General features: G+C 38.1%; 1 protein-coding gene and 1 pseudogene across 1 annotated transcript; one reads left to right on the forward strand and one right to left on the reverse strand.

Annotated features, from left to right (window-relative positions):
• Positions 1-4216: 4216 nt before the first annotated feature.
• LOC108821773 (uncharacterized) lies at positions 4217-5482 on the reverse strand (annotated as a pseudogene).
• Positions 5483-13390: 7908 nt separating this feature from the next.
• LOC108821053 (dof zinc finger protein DOF1.6-like) lies at positions 13391-14521 on the forward strand. The gene has a single exon (XM_018594098.2). It carries the CDS (start codon positions 13545-13547, stop codon positions 14130-14132), a length of 588 nt encoding a protein of 195 aa, XP_018449600.1. The 5' UTR covers positions 13391-13544; the 3' UTR covers positions 14133-14521.
• The last annotated feature ends 4406 nt before the right edge of the window (positions 14522-18927 follow it).

The raw sequence follows: 18927 nt of genomic DNA on the forward strand, positions 1-18927 counted from the left end.
GATAGGCAAACAATATTAAAGCAGTAAACAAAGTAAGAAGTAAATTGAAAAAGACATTTTCTGGTTGATTGTTTGTGAGATATAAGAGATAAAAGTTAGACTTAGGGATCTATCAATCAAGAGATTCAAAACTAAAATCAAGGATGCTAAGGTTTTTTAGATTTAGTTATAGAACTCGATTTCAATAAGTAAGTAATCCAGCTTTCGCATGCAATTATTAATCATATGTCTAAGTCCTACGTTCCAGTTGTCGCATGCGAACAAGGAGCGAGAGTCGATCGTTGCTATGGCCAGAGCGTCGATCGATGCTTCTTCCGACAAGTATTAACGGCATAATCGATTATGTTCAACTATATTCCTAGACCAACTGTCGTATGTGCCTATATATTTCATTCAGAAGAGTTCGGGTTCCGTTAATCAATTGCACTTTCGTACCTTTAAATTGCCCTATGATTCTATGTTTAAATAATCAGCCACACTGTCGTGCTTTTCTAAATACTCTATATCCTAGTATTACAAGTCACCCTGGTATAGAGATCTATAGATAACCTAGCAATCCTAATTGATTATCAGTTTTACATTAAACTCATGAAATCCCTATACCTAATAAGATGAATTACTCAGATATGAAAGCAATAACACAAATCATAGTCGGAATAGATAATAGAATAAGAAATCAGTGATAAAATGAATGGAGTTCCAATCAACTTCTGAAGGACAATTGATCTTCTCTCCAACCCTAAAACAAGAATAAAGAATAATAGAAAGCGTGGAAAACATAACCGTCAACAATGGCTTAGAAAACACAAAATATGGTATAAAGTTGGCCAAGGGTATTCTAGTAACTTGTGGTGGCTTCTAGGCTTTAGTCGGTCTTGAAATATACTTGGCCCGCGTTCTGGGATCACCATTGATCGACACCAAGGGTGAACCCTTGATCAACTTTTCTTCATCTCCTCGACAGTTTCATCTCGCGAGGCAGAAATACGACTCTGCATTAAAACGGGTATAACTTCTACTATATGATGCTGACTGACCTCAAACTGGTGGCATTGGAAATCTCTCAAAACTATATCTTGTATCAAAATATGGCCTCAATATAACGGTTAGAAGGTCACCTTTCATGGCTAAACTCATGACGCATTTGTGCAGTTCTGCACCTCAAAAGGCTCCAAAATCACCAAAGTTCTCTAGAACGTACCTGACCTGAAATTTGAGTTCAAGAATTGTTATTCATAAACCTTTTAACAAGCTATCTGGTCTGCAACTCTGATTTACCTGCAAATTTTCTTAAGTCTAGCACATTTCTCTAATAATTTACGATAATTTTTTCTATTATTAACTTTCTTACATTCTACTTGTTTATCGGAAACTAAAGTATATTGAGTGATCTAGAGTCTTTGTGGATTGGACCCCTTAGCATAGCATTGCACCTCTGAATTTGCAAAGCTATATAATTTGAGCATATCAAGTAAGTATAAGAGATCATTGTCGGTTTTCATCATGAAGAGGGAAGTATTGGAGTGAGAGTTGTGAAACCCAAGAGTGAGTAGAAAGTCTTTATCTCATTGTACCAGGCACTTGAAGCCTGTTTGAGACTATAAATGGCCTTGTTGAGATAAAAACATGATTTCGGTGATCGGTATCGATGAAGCCAAAAGGTTTCTCCATGTAAACATATTCAGTTAGCATGCCTTAAAAGAAGACATTGTTCACATCAACCTGCTAGATGGACCAAGAGTTTGAGACAGTAATGTCCAGCATTAGGTGTATGGTTGTCGATTTTATCATTGGACTAAACGTTTCAGTGTAGTAGCTCCCTAGTTGATTGTAACCTTCAAGTCTTTCCATACACCATAGATAAGAACCATTAGGTAGAAATTTATATTAACGATCTTCTTTTTTGGTGGTCTTGGAACTAGATACATTAGTTGCTAACACATCCACTTCTCATTACATATCACCACACATTTTGGATCTTTCATTGCTTGGTTCATGGTCAAAGTTCAGGTGTTATGTGTGTGGAGTGGCTGCAAAAAAATTGTATTTGGTGTTTGGTTTGGAAATTTATTTATTTATTGCGGCGAGTTTGCATTGGACATACGTTTGCAGGTTGAGGTTTTATGGGAATATGTTGAGAGGAGGTGGTTATTCTGGGTTGTTGTTGGTTTGAGATAGCTGATTTGTTGGACTGCTTTGTTGGTTTTTGTTTAAGGGTTGAAGCTGTGTTTCCTGGTTTTTGTGGGTCTGATTAGGAAGTTTCTTTGGAATTTCAACAGAGACAAAGGCTGTGGTCATACTTTGTTTTGATGACAAAAATTTCTAGTGGTGGTCTGAGCCTTGAATTCCTATGAAGGGGCTGCAGGCTGTGAAAAGAGTGGTGCTCAGAACGTGAGGATATCAACTGCTTCTGAAGAAGGTGTGGGCTCAGACTCAGTTGAGGGTGAAAACATATCTTTCTCATCAAAGTTGACATTTATAGAGACATATGTTTAAATGGTACTTGATTGTATGAATAGATATGGCTCTACCTAGAGGAGTACCCTAGGAAGACACACGAAATTGACCAGTTTTCAAGCTTGATGTTGTATGGTCGCAGCCATAAAAACAAAAGACAGCCCGACGATACAAGCTTATGGTAGTCGGGATGACTGCTGACGAGCTTGTTGTATGGTTTATCCATGTGTAAGACTGGTGTTGGCAAACGATTAATGAGGTATGTGTCCATTGTAAACGTATACATCCTATAAGACCTGATCAACATTCCAGCATGTGCAAGCAACAACAGTTTTTTCTCGACAATGTGACGGTGCTTCCTCTTTGATATTCCATTGTGCTCAGGAGTGTGAGGTGAGGAGATGAGATGTGATATGCCTGATTTGGATAGCAGCGACCTAAGAGCTATGAATTCACCGACATTGTTGGGGTATAGTGTACCAATATTTGGATTGAAGTGGTTTTCAATAAGTCATTCAAGGGTTTGAACATATCTATGAATTGGGATTTTGTCTTGCAAAGGTAAAGCCAAATATAGCGAGTGATGTGATCAAGAAGAACATGATAGTATTTTTAGCTGTTACATGGAATGATTGGAGAAGACCATACATCGGTGAAAATATATTATAGAGGGCGAGTGAAGACAAGGTTGGTTGGTGAAATGGAAGTCTTGGGCTTTTATAAATTAAGCAGTCGGTACCTAAAGAGTTCAGTGAGGTATCATTTGAGGAAGAAAGGAAAAAGATTTTGACTATTTTATTAAGAACGTATGAAGACGGGTGGCCTGACCGACTATGCCACTCATCGATGGATGTTTGTGAGGATGGAGCAGTGAACAACTACAAAGCTGGAGTAGAAGAGAGAGGATGGGGGACAATAGTTTAAAAAGATGTATGTCTGCACGGTCCAAAATATTACCGAAAATATTCATATCTGAGTAGAAGCAAAACCAATCCTATTATGACTTATAGATTTAAAATTACTTTACCAGCCAAAATAAAGGAGATTCAGATTGTTCAATTAATTTGAAACAAGTGAAAATTAACTGATGTCCTGACTAAGCGAAGTTGGTTTAAAAAGATTTATGTCTACATGGTCCATATATAATGTTATCGAAAATGTTCATTTCTGGATAGAAGCAAAACCAATCCTAGTATGACTTATAGATTTTAAAATTATTTTACCAGCCAAAAATAAAGAGGGAGATTGTTCAATTAATTTGAAACAAGTAAACATTAACTGATGTTCTGACTAAGTAAAGTTGGTTTAGGCTCAAACTAAAACAAACAAAAAATTAAATTTATAGCCCTCAAAAGAAACAAAAATGAATTCGGGTGTTAAGCGAAATGTTATGACCCAAACTGAAATTCTAGGTCAAAAACTTCTCTACCAGAAAAGCCCGAATCCAAAAATAACCAATCGACATAATACGGCTTCTGTTCTTAATGTGTAAAGGGACTGACAATATATGCTTCAGTTACTTCATAACTAATCTTCTACCCACTTCAACATCATCGACTTTAGATAATTTTGACTTAACTAGCGAAAATTTCTGTAACATCCATCCTTACAACTGCAATTTAACATAATTTTCCTACTTCCTTCGTGGGTCCGCTACTGACCAAAATCAATGTTCTTTTTTTTTAAGTGTTTAATATTCTTCTACAAATTTAAGATCAAGTTTCCCATAAACAAGGCAAGTACGTCCCAAGAGTTGCCCATAAACAAAGGCTCTCTAGCTAAGAACAGTCCAAATTTGTTTGGTCTTTCGACCGGAGTGGAATCACAAGGACGGTCTCTGACAGAGGATGAAGAGCTGACAACTGATGAAAGCCATCACCAGAGAAGTTAACATCTCAAACCCAACAATTTTTGGGAAATGCCATCCCATGACTCCCTTTAGATACCTTGTGATTGAAGGCATTGTGGCGATGATCAGTGCACACGTGTATAAGATGGGGATCATGGTATTTGGTTTGTTCTTGCGTAGCCACATCAACGAACCTAGCGCAGCTAAAGATATCCTGAACACCTGAATTTTGACACAAAAAATTTACAAAAGGTGTGTATGATGGATCTTTTCTAGAAGTGAAGATTGGTACATACAATTCCAGGTTTGCATTGGCTTCAAGCCCTTGTAAAACATAATTCCAAGGAACTCCAGTCCTCGAGCACCAACCTAAAGAGGTGCCAACCTGTGCAAACAGCATCTGCAAATGCCCATCCTGAACAAAAAAAAAGAACACATCTCTTTGATTAAATATTCTGTGATGCTAACAATCACTGAGGGAAGGCTAAAGAAGTCTTTCTTTGAGCCCGCTAAAAGCAATTCTACTGTTATATCATTGACTTGCAACACGTTTTCAGAATATAACAATATTTTGTGTAGCTAGCAGCAGCGATCCACTTACCAAGGCCAACAGCTTGAAACTTATGGTTCTGGGAGATGTTCCTGTGAGTTAGCTGAGCCAGAGCAAAATACAGACCAGCAACATCGATGAAACCAATCATTGCTTTCAGTGCTTCCTGGTATGGATCTAATACTTGAGTCTCAGATACTTGCAGAAAAGTTGCCAAACAAATAAGCTGCGATGAAAAAGGCAAGCAAAGAGCTTTAGCTATAAGACATTGTCAAGAGTTTTAGATACAAATCAAGAGAGTTGAGCAAAAATGACCTTAACCAAAGTTGTAGCAAGGTAGACAAGAGCAGTCTTCACGGAGGTTCCAAGAGTGTCATATTCAGATCTGCGGATTTACATATCCAGAAATTTGGGAATTCTCATCAACTAGTAGAGGAAGATTCTAGATCACGAGGTAGCCAAATAAATACAATCTGGATTAAGCCAATGACTAAACAAGAAAAAGCCATAGCAAATTTTGAAATCACAGATTCGAGAAGGAAGGCATACAAGGGAGTGGCAGAGTAGTAGACGGCGTGGGGTCCAAATGTGAGAATCGCACAGTTGAAGAAGTGAAAGAGCGTCATCATCCACCAAATGCAGAGGAAGACGTAAAGCTATTGGAAGAAGGTTTTGGTATATTGTTGCAATCTGAAGAAACAAAATTGAATTGATATCTTAATGGGTTATTCATTTTATTGGCCCTATAAGCACCAAGGTAAGCCCAATAATAACTACATTATTTACGAAAATTTTGACTGCTTAATGCTGCTACTATTTTCATCTAGCAAACATTGGTTTGGTAAGAAATGATACGACGAACCTTCTAAAATTATTGGGCAGGTTCGTTTTTAGCGGGAGCGCCTGTCGATCCTCCTGTTTGTGCGGCTTTTGACGATGGAGGCTAGGTTGTAAAGTTGGGTTCTTGGCATTCTCTTCATCGGTTTGTATGTCTCTAAACCATTCTCTCCTTTTTTTGTCTAGTTCTTCATTGATAGCTATTATTATAAGCTTAGACGAGTTCTTCGAGAACTATTTACTATGAAGATATGGGACGATTTAGGTATCCGATGAAACGAGGTTAATCTCTTCTTCATGTAGTTCTCGTCAAAGGTAGAAAACGGTTATCAGTTATCGATACTGTGAAGTAAAGACCCAAAATCTCTGGCCCACACAAAGTCCAAGCACGTTTGAAGACCTGCACAAATAAAAGGAAAACGTTAGATGTTTTTCCATTCTTCTTCTTGTGACGGTTTACTAAATTGTTAACTCAATTTGGAAAAGGAAAGCTAAGGTCGGTGGCTGGAATTATAAATAGAGGAGTAGTCAAGACTTGAAGATCATCCCGAAACACAGACAATAAAGAGCAAGAGAGAAAGATCAAGAGAAATATTAAACTAGTTTTGTTTACTTATTAGACTTGTGATCTCTAACAGCTGTATTGTACGACTCTTTTGCTTTCTTGAATAAAGATACGTTTGATTCATTATTATTTTAAAGCACAGAATTGGATTCAATTCCTAACAAGTGGTATCAGAGCAATCCAGGTTTGATTGCAAGGGTGCTTTAGACATAATGTCAACGCCAAGGATCGAAAGGATCGACGCAGATCGGTTCGATGGAACAGGAGACTTCTCGCTGTGGAAGGTTCGTATGATGGCTCACTTTGGAGTCCTAGGGCTAAAGGATATCCTAACCGATGAGACTCTTCTGATGGATACATCACCTACCAAGGATGAATCAGAAGGAGATACGAAGAACGCAGGAGAAGAAACGACGGGTTCAAAGATTGATCTAGAAAAGCTCAAGAAATCAGAGAAGGCTAAAGACCTGATCGTTATAAACGTAGGAAATCAAATCTTAAGGAAGATCAGGTATTGTGATACAGCTGCTGCGATGTGGACCGCTTTAAACACGCTGTACACGGAGACATCTTTGCCAAATCGTATCTACTTACAACACAAGTTCTACACGTTTAAGATGACCGATTCCAAAGGCATTGACGCAAACGTTGATGATTTTCTAAAGTTAGTAGCAGATCTTAACAACTTGAATGTGGACGTTTCGGAAGAAGTTCAAGCTATCCTGTTACTTAACTCGATGCCCCGTATGTACGATCATCTTAAGGAGACTCTCAAATACGGCAGGGACACTCTCAAGATTAATGAAGTGACAGGAGCCGCTAGGTCTAAGAAGAGAGAGTTACTTGAAAGTGGAAAGCTTTCAAAGTCACAAGATGAAGGTTTGTACGTGGAAGATAGAGGAAGATCATCCAACAAGGGAGGAAACCGGAATGGGAAAGGCAGATTGAAGAGCAGGCACGGACTCTCTAAATCAAGGCCTAGATACGACAAGAACAACAAGGGGTGCTTCGTATGCGGAAAGGAAGGGCATTGGAAAAGGGAATGTCCGGAGAGGAAAACGCATAAAGCAGCCAATATAGCTGCAGAGCCGAAGCAGCCACTTGTACTAACAGTTAGTACACACGACAGCAGCTCAGAATGGGTTATGGACTCTGGTTGTTCTTTCCATATAACTCCAAACAGAGATGTTCTGTTTGATCTAGAAGAATTCGAAGGAGGCAGAGTTCTGATGGCAAACAACACTCACTGCGATGTCAAAGGGATTGGCAAGATAAGGATCGTGAGACCTGACGGTTCTATTGTGATACTTACTGATGTAAGATATATGCCAACCATGAGCAGAAATCTTATTTCGTATGGAATGCTTGAGCGAGCAGGATGCAAATACGAAGGGAAAAGAGATAATATCTGGAAAGTACAATGAAGGCCTATATTATCTACAATGGACGGTTCCCAAAGGAGAAGCGAATGTGACACGAGCTGAGGTGGACATGACGAAGACTTGGCAAGCACGGTTAGGGCACATGAGTTTAAAGAACTTAAATGTGCTTGTGAAGGAAGGATATTTATCAAACAATGAGGTAGATAAATTGGAGTTTTGTGAGACTTGTGTCCTGGGAAAGTCTCATAAACAAAGCTTCCCTACGGCCAAGCACACTTCGAAAGAGGTTTCGGAGTATATACACTCAGATCTATGGGGAGCACCGTCTACTCCAGAAAGCCTAGGAGGGTGCAAGTATTTTATAAGCTTCATAGATGATTATTCTCGGAAAGTTTGGATATATTTTCTAAAATCCAAAGATGAGGCTTTCAGCAAGTTTGAAGAGTGGAAGGAGGCTGTGAAGACTCGGATCGGGAAGAAGATCAAGTGTCTTAGAACAGATAACGGGTTAGAGTTTTGCAATAAACAGTTTGACAAACTCTGCAAAGGCTCAGGCATCAAAAGACACACAACTTGTCCGTATACACCACAACAGAACGGTGTTTCTGAAAGGATGAACATGACAATTATGGAAAAGTTAAGATGTATGCTCGCAGAATCAGGATTGGGTCAAGACTTCTGGGCTGAAGCAGCATCAACAGCAGTTTATATCATAAACCGATCTCCGAGTTCAGCCATAAACTACCAGCTTCCAGAAGAGATATGGACCGGAAAGAAACCCGAGTTGAACCATCTCAGGCGTTTTGGCTGCTCGGCATATGTCCATACCATTCAAGAGAAAACAAGCCCAAGAGCTCTAAAAGGCGTTTTTGTGGGATACCCATTTGGGGTTACAGGATATCGCGTTTGGTTATCCGAGGAAGGCAAATGCGTCACTAGTAGAAACGTTGTGTTTAACGAGGAGGAGATGTACAAACACACGTTGGATACTAGTAAAAAAGTTGCAGATTCTGGAAAAGAAGGGAAAAAGAAAAAGAAAGTATCATTCAAAGAAGATTTAATTGAAGGTCCTACTTTACCTACATCAGAAACCGAAGACTCACTGGTTGAAGGTGGAGTTGTTGAACCAGAAATCTCAGAAAATTCAGAAGAAGCCAGTTCTGAAGAGGAAAAAGAAATCTCAGAAGGAGAACCTGATCTCGAAGGATATATGCTTGCACGGGACAGAGTACGAAGACAGATCAGACCTCCTTCAAGGTTCGAAGATACTGATTTTGCGGCTTATGCTTTAGCCGCATCTGAAGAGATTGAAATTGACGAGCCTAAGTCGTTTAAAGAAGCTATGATGAGCAAGAAAAGCAAATTTTGGAAGAATGCTGCTAGTGATGAAATGGAATCTCATCAAAAGGCTGGCACTTGGATACTAATTGAAAAACCCGAAAATGCAAAAGTTTTAGGCAGCAAGTGGATTTTCAAGTTGAAGCCTGGAATACCTGGAGTCGAAGATCCAAGATATAAAGGAAGAGTAGTTGCTCAGGGATATTCTCAAAAGGAAGGAATCGACTACAATGAAGTGTTTTCACCTGTTGTGAAACATGTGTCGATAAGATTAATGTTATCTCTCGTGGTAAACAGGGATTATGAGCTTGAGCAGATGGACATTAAAACAGCTTTTCTTCATGGAGATTTGGAAGAAAGAATCTTAATGAATCAACCAGAAGGATTCATAAAGAAAGGAGATGAAAATAAAGTCTGTTTACTGAAGAAGTCACTGTATGGTTAGAAACAATCACCAAGACAATGGAATCGCAAGTTTGATTGCTTCATGAAGAGCCAACGGTTTGTGAGAAGCAGAGAAGACCCATGTGTTTACATGAGAAACGTGAACACAGAGCAAGCCGTGTACTTACTTCTGTACGTCGACGATATGCTTATAGCTTCGGGAGATAAACAAGAAATCAGAAGCGTGAAAGAGAGCTTAAGCAAAGAGTTTGAGATGAAAGATTTAGGCAAAGCTTCAAGAATATTAGGAATGGATATTTCTAGAGACCGAGAGAAGGGAATCTTAACGTTGTCTCAAGAGAACTATTTGGAAAAGGTTCTAAATAGGTTCGGTATGTCTGAAGCAAAAGCTGTAAATACTCCTACCACATCTCAGTTCAAACTAAAGAGTCTTACTAAAGGCGAGATGGAAGAAGAAAGAAGGTACATGGAAGACATACTGTATGCAAGCGCGGTAGAAAGTCTTATGTACGCAATGGTCGGATCGAGACCTGATTTAGGTTTTGCATTTGGACTCATAAGCCGCTTTATGTCTGAACCTGGAAGAGAACATTGGTTAGCCGTAAAGTGGGTTTTGAGATATTTAAAAGGTGCTACAAGAAGATGTCTAACGTTCACTAAACACTCAAAGTTTAGCATTGAAGGTTTTTGTGACTCTGATTACGCTACTGATCGTGACAGAAGAAGGTCTGTAACTGGATACGTGTTTCAAGTATGGGGAAATACAGTTAGCTGGAAATCAAGTTTACAAGAAGTGGTAGCTCTTTCGACGACTGAAGCAGAGTACATGGCTCTTACTGCAGCCGCGAAAGAAGCAATATGGTTGAGAAAACTATGTGAAGAGTTGGGTTTTGAACAAGAAAGTGTTAAGATACACTGCGATTCTCAAAGCGCTATAGCCCTAGCAAAGAACCATGTTCATCACGAAAGAACTAAACACATAGACAACAAGTATCACTTCATCAGAGACGTTGTAGAAGAAGGCAAGGTTCACCTATCTAAGATTCATACTAGCAAGAATCCAGCAGATTTTCTAACTAAAGCGTTACCCGGGCCTAAGTTCGATCTCTGTTGTGATCTCTTAAACATCGCCTAAGAGGAAGGAGCGCCACAGGTAACGTCATTGTTGTAACCTCGCCATAGAAGAAATAATGAGTTCAGTGCTCCGGTTATTTCTTTAAACAACAATGAAGGAACTTTAGAGTTCAAAGGAAACGTTACCTGTGGGGAAGGAGAGGCGAGGCAGAGAATTCTTAGCTCAAGGTGGAGAAGCTGAAGAGATATCAAACACAAAGAGTTAGGAGAGGATGATTAAATCAATAAGGAAATTGATTTAGGAAAGATGACTACCATGAGAGAACGTCTTAAACAGCTATGGAAGCTGAAGGGAGACGAGTATCTCAGCTGCAAGGGAAGCAAAATTGTTCATTAGACATAGTCTTAAACAGCTACCATAAAGACATTGACTTTATCAAGAGCTGCAGGGAGACAGGTGTATGAGCAAAAACGAAGCTTCAAAAGGTTCATAAAACTTCAAAACCAACACATTGAAGAACGCATCTCACAGTTATGCTAAGAGATAATCTACCATGAAAAGCAAACTCAAGACGGAGAATCTTACCAGGGTTATACACAAATCCGGCAAGATTGAAAAAGTTCATCCATCACCTACGACGTGTTAGATACAGATTCATAAATCAGAGAGAAAAAAAATTAAAAGAACTCGCGAGCTTTTGTTTTTTTGGATAATGGATCTTACCTTGGAAGAGTAGTTGATGCGATTGAAGGAGAGAGTTGCGGTTTTGGAAGATTGAGTCGATCTCGAGCTAAATAAATCGAAGCAGGAAAAGAGGTGAATTAGAGGTAGCGGCGTACGAGCTACTACGGAGCTATGGCAATCGAAATTCGCTAATAGACTTCGCCACCGCTTCGAGGAGGACTAGGAGCATGACGATGGTGATTGATGACGGATTAGGATCTTCAAAACGGTTTGGTCTATGGAGGAACTCGAGGAAGGAGAAGAAACACTCCAAGTTCATCGATGTTTCCGAAGACGTGATAAAAGGTAGTTGGGCCAAAATGTGTTTAGGAGATTATGGGCTTTAGGTGGAGAATTGTGAAGTAAAGACCCAAAATCTCTGGCCCACACAAAGTCCAAGCACGTTTGAAGACCTGCACAAATAAAAGGAAAACGTTAGATGTTTTTCCATTCTTCTTCTTGTGACGGTTTACTAAATTGTTAACTCAATTTGGAAAAGGAAAGCTAAGGTCGGTGGCTGGAATTATAAATAGAGGAGTAGTCAAGACTTGAAGATCATCCCGAAACACAGACAATAAAGAGCAAGAGAGAAAGATCAAGAGAAATATTAAACTAGTTTTGTTTACTTATTAGACTTGTGATCTCTAACAGTTGTATTGTACGACTCTTTTGCTTTCTTGAATAAAGATACGTTTGATTCATTATTATTTTAAAGCACAGAATTGGATTCAATTCCTAACAGATACATAGGATATTAAGAGATATGGATCGAACCAAACTAAATAGAAAATATCAGAATTTGTTATTCTGTGTAAGTCAGTTTGTAATCGGATTCTAAGGCTTTGATTGGTGACTGAGTTATCATTGACTAAGTTTGATTTAGAGGGATAACTCAAAAAATATTACCAATCATGAATTAGTTTTGGAGTTTTGAGTTACTAGTTGATTTTTAATGTATTGTGGTTGAGTTACACTTTTGAGTTATCGTTTTAGTAAAATTGGTAAATCAAATGCTAACTCAACATCAAGAAAAAAAGTAATGTGTTAAGATTTGAGTTATGATTCTTTTTGGTTTCCACTGAAACCCCACGTTCATATCCACTATATTTAACAAATTATTTTTTTTTAAATTCATTTCATAGTGGCTTTGATTGGTGACATGAGTTACCATTGATTTAGGTTGAGTTAGAGTTGTAACTCAAAAATGTTACCAATCATGCATTACATTTAATTTTTTGAGTTCAGATTTGATTTAAGATGTGTTGTACTTGAGTTACAATTTTGACTTATCCCTTTGTAAAATTGTTAACTCAAATCAAAAACTTACATCAACCAAAATCTCATGTTTTAGAAGTTGCATTACAAATTTGTTTGATTTTTTGTTTAAAAAAAATGAAAACCGTGAACAGTAATTTCAATGCCTGTCAATACTCGTGTCTAAATCTAGTCAAAGATTTTTTTATAACAAAATCTTTATTGTTCCTAATTTTTTGAATTATTCAAAAATTTAACCAACTATTATCATAACCACAAAATCTTAAGTGTAAAGTCTATTGGATAATTCAAAAAAAATACCAGACAAAATTCTATATATATGACCCTAAGCTAGTGCTGTATCACATCACTTTCAAAATCCAAAAACCTAAGGTCTGTAATTCTTCTGTCGTCTTCTTTTTGCTGGCAAAAATTATTTTCATTTTTCACTTGCAAAAAGGTTTTTCTATCTTCTTCTTCTTTACTTCCAAAATTTTTATTTGTGTAACCAATAAGCTTACGTTGAGTTTTTCTATCTTCTTCTTCTTTACGTGCAAAATAAATTTTCATTTATTACTTGCATAGCTTTATATTAGACAAATATTTAATAGAGGTAAATATGAAAATACACTACTATACATATATATTTTTTTCCAATATAAAAATTAAAATAAACACCCGCACGGACGTGCGGGTCAAAATCTAGTTACTTAATTAAAAAAGGTATCCAAAGTCGAACTTAAACTGAACATGCAATGCTTTGAACCAAATCCAAACCACATTCAAACTAAAATTATAAATATCCCAATCATATTTAAAATTTTTAACTCTACAAAATAAAAATCCGAAATCCGAATATATGAACTAAATCCGAACAGATGTTTGAACAGATTTGAACAGATGTTTAAAACATTTCGAAAATCCAAAGTAATTTTTTCAAATAATACTGAAAGTCTGAAACTGCATGACAAGGCCTAAATCCAGAGATCCTAGACTATATAAAACCCACTTTAGCCACTCTCGCAATACCACCCTTCTCTTTCGCTTTCCTCTCTCTCTCTCTCTCTCTTCCGGCAAATCTCTGTCTGTTTCCTCACTGTCTCAAATTTATGCCGTCAGAATCGAAACCCGCCAGAGTTCAGGGCTCTACCTCTACGGCGGCTTACCCACCACCAAATATGGCCGAGCCGCTGCCTTGTCCTCGCTGCAACTCTGTAATCACCAAGTTCTGTTACTACAACAACTACAACCTCTTGCAGCCTCGTTACTTCTGCAAATCCTGCCGCCGTTACTGGACTCAAGGTGGAACACTCCGCGACGTTCCCGTCGGCGGTGGAACACGACGGAGCTCTTCCAAACGCAACCGCTCTTTCTCCTCCTCTTCATGCTCTGCTTCCCTCATCACGATGAGTCAAGGAACAGTCACAACCGAAGCCAAGGGTAGTACTGTAAATTCAGGTCACGGAAGTTTTGCGTCTCTGTTAAATGAGCAGAGCGATGGAGCAGCGTTTCTGGCGTTGGGAAGTGGAAGTGATGGGTTGGATTATGAGTTTGGATGCCGGTACGGGTACGGTTTGGAAGATATGAGTATCGGGTATCTTGGAGGAGGCTTCGGAGGAGAGATTCCGGTGGTGAATGGTGGTGACACGTGGCAGATTGGGGAGATAGGAGGTAAAAGTGGGGACAGTTTGATATAGCCTGGTCTCGATGCAAAGCAACAATGTTAAGTGAAAAAAACCGTTTCTAGTTCTTGTCTTCTTCCTCTGTTTTCTTTTTTTGTTTGTTTCTTTTTAGAATTTTCTGTTTGTTTTCTTTTCCTAGAGAGTAAAGAAGCAAACGTAGTGAAAGGAAAAAAAGTAGGAAGCTTTCGATGTCTTTTTTAAGTTTTGAGGTCTAACAGTGGCGGTTTGTAGATCCTTTGTTCTGTGATGAACATACTGGATTGGCAAAAAAATATACATAATGCTCCATCGTTTTTGAATAGGTGTAAGTCAGTAGTCAGAGGCATATGGGTCCAAAGAGGAAAAAGTACAGTCGCACTACTGTTGTAAGAGATATTCCATTGCTACATCTTTGAAATGACAAAATTGCGTTGAACTTAATTTTGTTTTATTATAAATAAATATCAACACGAATTATGTTCATTTACAGTGAAAAAGATTTGGGATATCAAGTCATGTGAGTCTGGTGTTATTACGTACACGAGACAATTAAAAAGAATGTAAATGAACTTTAATTTGGTTAATGTAGAGACATGAAAGGACATGTTCACATTCAAGCCATTCTGTTAATCTATGAAGCAAACCAGTTGTAAACTTGTAACTAAGAACGTCTTGTACTATTTGGGTTTGTTATTTCTCATAGACTATGGTGTACTATTTATCAGGGCTTCAACCTTAGTCACTTGGTGTTCTCACTAAACTTATCAACTAAGGTGTGCTTAGAAATGAATTATTAGTGTATAGATTATGGTTCTAAAAATCGGTCTATGCGTAGGCGGAGCTAGTAACAAATCAGTACTGAAACGATTTTTTTTTTAAATTCGATTTAAACAGTTCAAACCGGTTTAAACCCTTCTAAATTGGTTTAAATCAATCTAAAACAGTTTGAATATGTTAAAATAAGTACAAATCTATAAATTTTCTGATTTCTTTATCTTTTTGTATATTATTTCAACCACTTATTTGAAACGTTATAGCGGGTGCAGTTGAATTGCCGCCGAAAAGAAGGAAATTCGAAGCGGATTTTTTTTTCTTCCTTTACGAATACGAAAGTGGTTATGCTTTTGATAATTTATCAAAATAATTTTATAATTAACCCTAAAAACTAAAATATCTAATATAAATGTACTAAATATAAATCAATAATTTATTGACATCTAGGCTCCATCTAGGCCCCGTTTAATCAGTTTAGTCGATAATTTTTTATAAAACATTTAGTTATCGCCTACCATTTTTTTGAACATTGGTATAAACCATAGATAATTTTCTATAAAACATTTTCTATAATTTTCTATAAAACATTTAGTTATCGCCTACCGTTTTTTGAACAATGGTATAAACCATAGATAACTATGTCGCATAGAATCCGATTATGGCAAAAGTCTAAAACAAGTTTTGCTGAACATAAATCGAGAAAACATTACGACGATCCCTATAATCAGTTTAGAACATAAATCGATAATCCTTTGTAAAATGTCTAGTTATCGCTTAGCGATTATTTGAACATTGGTACAGATCATAAGTAATTATGTCGTATAGTGTCCAATTGTGGTCAAAAGTCTAAAACAAGTTTTGCTGAACATAAACCGTAACAACATTGTGACGACCCAAGGACAGAAAATGATGAGCAGATTTGTTACCAACTAACAAAACTTGTGCCCATAAATCATTCAACCCTGTTTAGTCAAATCGTAATCAACTCCATTGTATTGTATGTCTAGTAACTAAGTTGGAGTCTGTCAAATTTTTATCTTTATGAAACTTTTTTCTTTTTGAAAGAGAATGCCATGTCCAATTCAATCCACATTTCAGTAACACACTGGTTGGTGCTAAAGCTTATTTTAACTTGTATCTTAAACCTAGATAATTAACTTTAAATCTACTTATCAATAACAACTCCTGAATTATTTTCACTTGTGTTTGAACCGAAATCGGTGCTTCGTTGGGGGTAGACTGATTTCGATGGTGGGGTTAGGAGAGGTCTTTATAATGAGCTTGAACTGGATAGATGGAGAGTAAAAGAGGTGTGATATGTTATAGCTGGACCCGGTGAAGGGTTGCCTACGTACCCCGAGAGGGGATCAAGCCAATCGTAGTTCTACAACGAAAGGTCACAAGTGCTTAGAAGAAAGCATGTGATTTGGTGTTTCTCTCTAGAAAGTCAGAAGTGAGGCAAGAGATCAAAAAGAGGATCCTTCTCAAGGAGGGGATGCCTCCTTATTTATAGAAGGATGAGGTCTAGGGTTTTCCTAGTCACCTCCTTTTAAATGGGCTGAGCCCATTATTTTATAGGCCTTGTTGGGGGTAAAACCCATGTCCAACAGTAAGCCCCCCCCCCCAGTTCGTTGAGAGATGAAGTTGATCTCTGCGAATTTTACGAAGAGGTTTATAAGACAATGGACTCAGCGCATTTACATTTAACGATCCAAGCGAGTTTACTTTGAACTTGTGCCTAGTAGAAGGCAAGTTTAAATAAACTCGTGCTTAGGAGTCGTAGCTCGACGAGTAACTCGTGCCTAGTGGAAGGCAAGTTTACCGTGCTTCGGCGTATAACTCGTGCCTTGTAAAAGGCGAGTTTATCAAACCCATGCCTAAGAACTATAGCTCGGCGAATAAGCCATGCCTAGTAAAGAAAGAGTTTACTAAACTCGTGCTCGATAAAGGCGAGTTGTCGGTAACTCGTGTCTAGAAAAAGGTGAGTTGAATGAAACTCATGTCTAGTAGAAGACAAGTTTATTCAACTCGTACCTAGTAAAAGACGAGTTTACGACTAACTCGTGCCTAGTAAAAAGCAAGTTTGTAAACCCATTTCTAAAAAAGGTAAGCTGTACTCGTGCCTTAGCGTAATAACTTGGCAAAAGTCCAAATTCAATTAGGATCAGAGAGACAAAATCATACCAAAACCTTGCCTCTGTTACATGGCAATGTGATGAGCTCTCAGCGAGAAACTGCGCCATGTGCCGACCAAAAGCTTCCACTTGTGCATCTTCCCTCAACTCGAAATTGTGATCGACAAAAAGTTGCAAAGGGAAGCGAGATGAATCTTCTCCTCCACATCCGAGTAACCGCAAGACTCTCAACCTTGTGGTCGTGGAACCGCGGTCCCGAGTAACTGCTAAAGACCGAGCCGAGTGACTGCGAGAGAGAGTGATCCGAGTGAATGCAAGAGAGCAAACTGTGCCGAGTAACCGCGAGAGATCGAGCCGTGCCGAGTAACCGCGAGAGAGCGAACCGTGCCGAGTAACCGCGAGAGAACGAACCGTGTCGAGTAACCGCGAGAGAGCAAACGGTGTCGAATAACTGCAAGAGAGCGAACCGTAACGAGTAATCGCGAGAGAGTGAACCGTGCCAAGTAACCGCGAGAGAACGAACCGTATCGAGTGATCGCGAGAGAGCGAACGGTGACGACCAAACGGTCAAACGGACTCCGAGTCCAATCTTCTTCGAAGATACTTCTCCATGCCCCACGGTGGGCGCCAACTGTTTGAACCGAAATCGGTGCTTCGTTGGGGGTAGACTGATTTCGATGGTGGGGTTAGGAGAGGTCTTTATAATGAGCTTGAACTGGATAGATGGAGAGTAAAAGAGGTGTGATATGTTATAGCTGGACCCGGTGAAGGGTTGCCTACGTACCCCGAGAGGGGATCAAGCCAATCGTAGTTCTACAACGAAAGGTCACAAGTGCTTAGAAGAAAGCATGTGATTTGGTGTTTCTCTCTAGAAAGTCAGAAGTGAGGCAAGAGATCAAAAAGAGGATCCTTCTCAAGGAGGGGATGCCTCCTTATTTATAGAAGGATGAGGTCTAGGGTTTTCCTAGTCACCTCCTTTTAAATGGGCTGAGCCCATTATTTTATAGGCCTTGTTGGGGGTAAAACCCATGTCCAACAACTTGCTGGTTGTTTCTCTAAAAAAGGTTAAATTTGCGTTTACAAGGATTAAATATACAATCATAGTAGCCAAAACTGTCAACACCACGCATGGTGTTTGATGTGCAACGTCCAAACTTTCCATGTAGTCTCACTTCTCTCGAGACGCTATATGAAATAGTTAGCTTAGCTTCTGTAACATATTAATTGGTGTTCATGTTTTCTCTGTATAATAATACTGTTAAAGCTAGCTTACTTTCTAAAGAAGGTTGGAAACTTTCACACAAAAAAAGAAGTTGAATTTTTTTTTTTTTCATATATACGTTTTATTTTAATTGTCATTTATAATTACTATTTCATTAGGTGGTTCATTTAAAATGGTTTGTGACTAAATAAGCCCAACCGCAGAATTACTGCTAGAAGTAATATATTATTTTCAATCCTCTAATCACTTCTCATACCTTTAGGGGGTGTATTGAATCTGAAATTTGAAGTGATTTGATTTTTAATGAGTTTGTAGATGATTGCAGGAGAATTAGAGAATTTGATGTGATTTTTTAAAAACATTCTAGAATCTCATCTAAAACAGTGGGATTTAGATTTTTATTTTTATAACTAAGGAATTCTCCTCAAACACTCTAGAAACACTTAAACTACTCTAAAATCTCCAACTTAAATTTTGTTCAATAACAGCGGATTTCAGAGTATTTTATAAAATGTCAAGTTCAATAACACTGAATTTTAAAGTGATTTTTAAAATTCATGTTTGAATAACAGTGTATTTGTCATTTTAATACAAATCAATTAAAACTCCTAATTGAATACACCCCTCTTAAGTATTCATGATCAAAAATTATTGTGTACAGTAACATATACTCTTTCTGTTTCATAAATATATAATACAT

This window comes from Raphanus sativus, unplaced genomic scaffold (genome assembly GCF_000801105.2).
Source record: "Raphanus sativus cultivar WK10039 unplaced genomic scaffold, ASM80110v3 Scaffold1499, whole genome shotgun sequence".
Taxonomy (NCBI): domain Eukaryota; kingdom Viridiplantae; phylum Streptophyta; class Magnoliopsida; order Brassicales; family Brassicaceae; genus Raphanus; species Raphanus sativus.